At 36.0% G+C, this 2,709-nt stretch overlaps 1 protein-coding gene across 1 annotated transcript in view; it reads left to right on the forward strand.

The window, feature by feature from the left end:
* The window catches only part of BIRC6 (baculoviral IAP repeat containing 6), a 262,303-nt gene that overhangs the window by 239,277 nt on the left and 20,317 nt on the right, over nucleotides 1-2,709 (forward strand). Inside the window, exon 66 of the mRNA XM_012652423.1 lies at nucleotides 2,461-2,678. Coding sequence (XP_012507877.1) covers nucleotides 2,461-2,678 — 218 coding nt within the window. The remainder of the gene's footprint in view (nucleotides 1-2,460; nucleotides 2,679-2,709) is intronic.

Below are 2,709 nucleotides of genomic sequence, written 5' to 3' on the forward strand. Positions count from 1 at the left end.
ATGTCTACCTTGTCATCCAAGGTAGTTTTTATATATGTTTTATAGTATTACTCTACAGAGATAAATCTTTTTTTCTTCTCTAGGAAATTTATGTATTTATAAATCCATAAGGTCTATAAATTAAGTAATGAATTGTAGTACAATGATACATAATCTGTACCTTTTATGTTTTAACACTGGCCTTAAATTCCGGGAGACTGCTGTATCAATTAAATTCTAAAAAAAAAAAGCTTTCTTTACTTTTATAATTTAATTCATGGGTTAAATATTCTATCTTCTTTAGATACACAGCAAACTTTTGACCCATTGACTTGTGGGAGGGTTTTTGTTTCCTTGCTTGTATTGCTTTTGGGGATAATTTTTCTGAAAAAAATCTCATGGACCTTGCTTATTTGGCCACACACTTACCTGTTCCTTTTTATAAGCAATATAACCCTTTATAGGATCGTTGCCTAAGAAAGTGCAAACCACACAAGTTAAAAACTTGAGTTTGTCTCTGTTAAGCATTGTGGTATACCCAAAAGATCCCAACATAGAGCCCCAAAGCATAAATTATAGCTGTTTCAAATTGAGACTCTAGTGCCCTTTTGCCTCCACAGACAGCTCTTAAGGATGAAAGGTTTTGTTGCTCATGTGTTGCATAATAAACATCTCTTGATCGACTCAAACAAAATTCATTAAATAATTCTGGCACTCAGTGTAAGGTTCTCTGCTGTTTGTTGGACTACCAGTAATCCCTAAGGAAATACCTCCTGTTCTCTCAAAATCTTTTTGTCATAAGATGTTACATGAGAACTTTGTTTCCAATATGTACTTGTTATTATCCTAGAGACGAATATAAAACAGTAAGTTATTTCTTAAAGCAGTCACTATATGAAGATTTAAAGCAGATAAATTCTCTCATACCTTTGAGATACAATAATGAATGTACATAAAATCTCAAATTTTTGAAAATACTATAGAGAAAGTCATGAAGGAAAGTTCTCAGAAAAAAAGTAACTTAATATTTTAAAAGGTATTTGATATTAAGGTAAATTTCCTGCTGCCAATAAAGCATCTTTCTTTCAGTAGTCCACTTTTACCAAAACCAAATCAATTTAATTCTAACCCAAGACCATTTCCTGGTCCTGTATTATTTTTACTCTTTTTTTTGGAGACAAGAGTCTCACTCTGTCGCCTTGGCTAGAGTGCAGTGACATCATTATAGCTCACTGCAACCACAAAGTCCTGGACTCAAGCAGTCTTCCTGCCTCAGCCACTGAGTAGCTGGGACTATAGGCATGTGCCACCACACCTGGCTAATTTTTCTGTTTTTTTGTAGAGACGGAGTCTCACTCTTCTTCAGGCTGTTCCCAAACTCCTGACCTAAAGCGATCCTTCCACCGCAATATTATTTTTAACTTTTAATTTCATTTTTAATGCATTCTTGTAGAGTTGTATATAATGCAACCATTGGAAGGTTGTTCTTATTTGATGTTGGATTGTATTTTTCTAGATACTAGTGTTTAGGAATAGTAACATTGGCTTTTGCGTGTTTGTGTATGCATACTAGGTTCTGATAACTGGTCCAGCGGACACCCCTTATGCAAATGGCTGCTTTGAATTTGATGTATATTTTCCTCAAGATTATCCCAGTTCACCCCCTCTTGTGAATCTAGAGACAACTGGTGGTCATAGCGTACGATTCAATCCAAACCTTTATAATGATGGCAAGGTAAAGTAATTGAAATATTTTGTTTCTAATGCCAATATATTGTATACAAAGGATCTCTGTAAATTGAACAAAAATATTGTTTTAGTTATCTTCTTATTAAGAGAACATGAGTTTCTTCGTGCTTCTGTTCGGTTACATGCACAGATTAGCTTGAGGGATACGAGAAGGAACTGAAAAGGGCAGGAACACGGCAGTGTTAAGAAGTACTTACGGTCTTAAGTTACTGAGGGACTAACTTACTCGGCATAACATGGCCAGCTCCTGAGAGCTGTCCCTGCTCGGAGCATATCAGGGCCAGGGCCAGTGTCTGTCTTTGCCTCTTAACTTTCTTTACTTCCCATGTCTCTGGTTCCAGTCATCTTTTCACAAGTGCTGAAAGAAGATGAATGGCAAAAGCATGATACCATGTACTCTGACTTCCTTTTTCGCATATCATAACTTTTTATCTTTGTCTCTTGAATTTGTATCTATATTTATAGTTATATTTGGAAATTGAGGCTTTGGTAGAAGGACAGTAGGAACATAGAAAAAGTATAAAGTAAGCTAAATGTCTACAAAATAGGCAGAAAGTATTTTTCTTTATTTACCTCTCCATTTCTGTACATCTAGTATCTAATATCTAATATCTCTCCATTTTGGATGGAAGAAGGACTAGTGACTATTTGTGATTTTTGTTATTACAACAGCTATCTCCCATTGTGGTTCCTTTTTTTGTTCAGTGGGTTTTTCCCCCCTTCTTCTTTTAGATACATTTGAAATGGTTTCTGAAGATGAAGATGGGAAATTGGGTTTTAAAGTAAATTACCACTACATATCTCAGGTGAAAAATGCAAATGATGCAAACAGTGCCGCCAGAGCGCGCCGCCTTGCCCAGGAAGCTGTGACACTTTCAACCTCACTGCCGCTGTCATCATCCTCTAGTGTGTTTGTACGCTGTGATGAGGAGCGACTTGACATCATGAAGGTAGAAACAAGAACTTTGTTTCTGTATCTCC

Source organism: Propithecus coquereli, unplaced genomic scaffold (assembly GCF_000956105.1).
Source record: "Propithecus coquereli isolate 6110/MARCELLA unplaced genomic scaffold, Pcoq_1.0 Scaffold39, whole genome shotgun sequence".
NCBI lineage: Eukaryota > Metazoa > Chordata > Mammalia > Primates > Indriidae > Propithecus > Propithecus coquereli.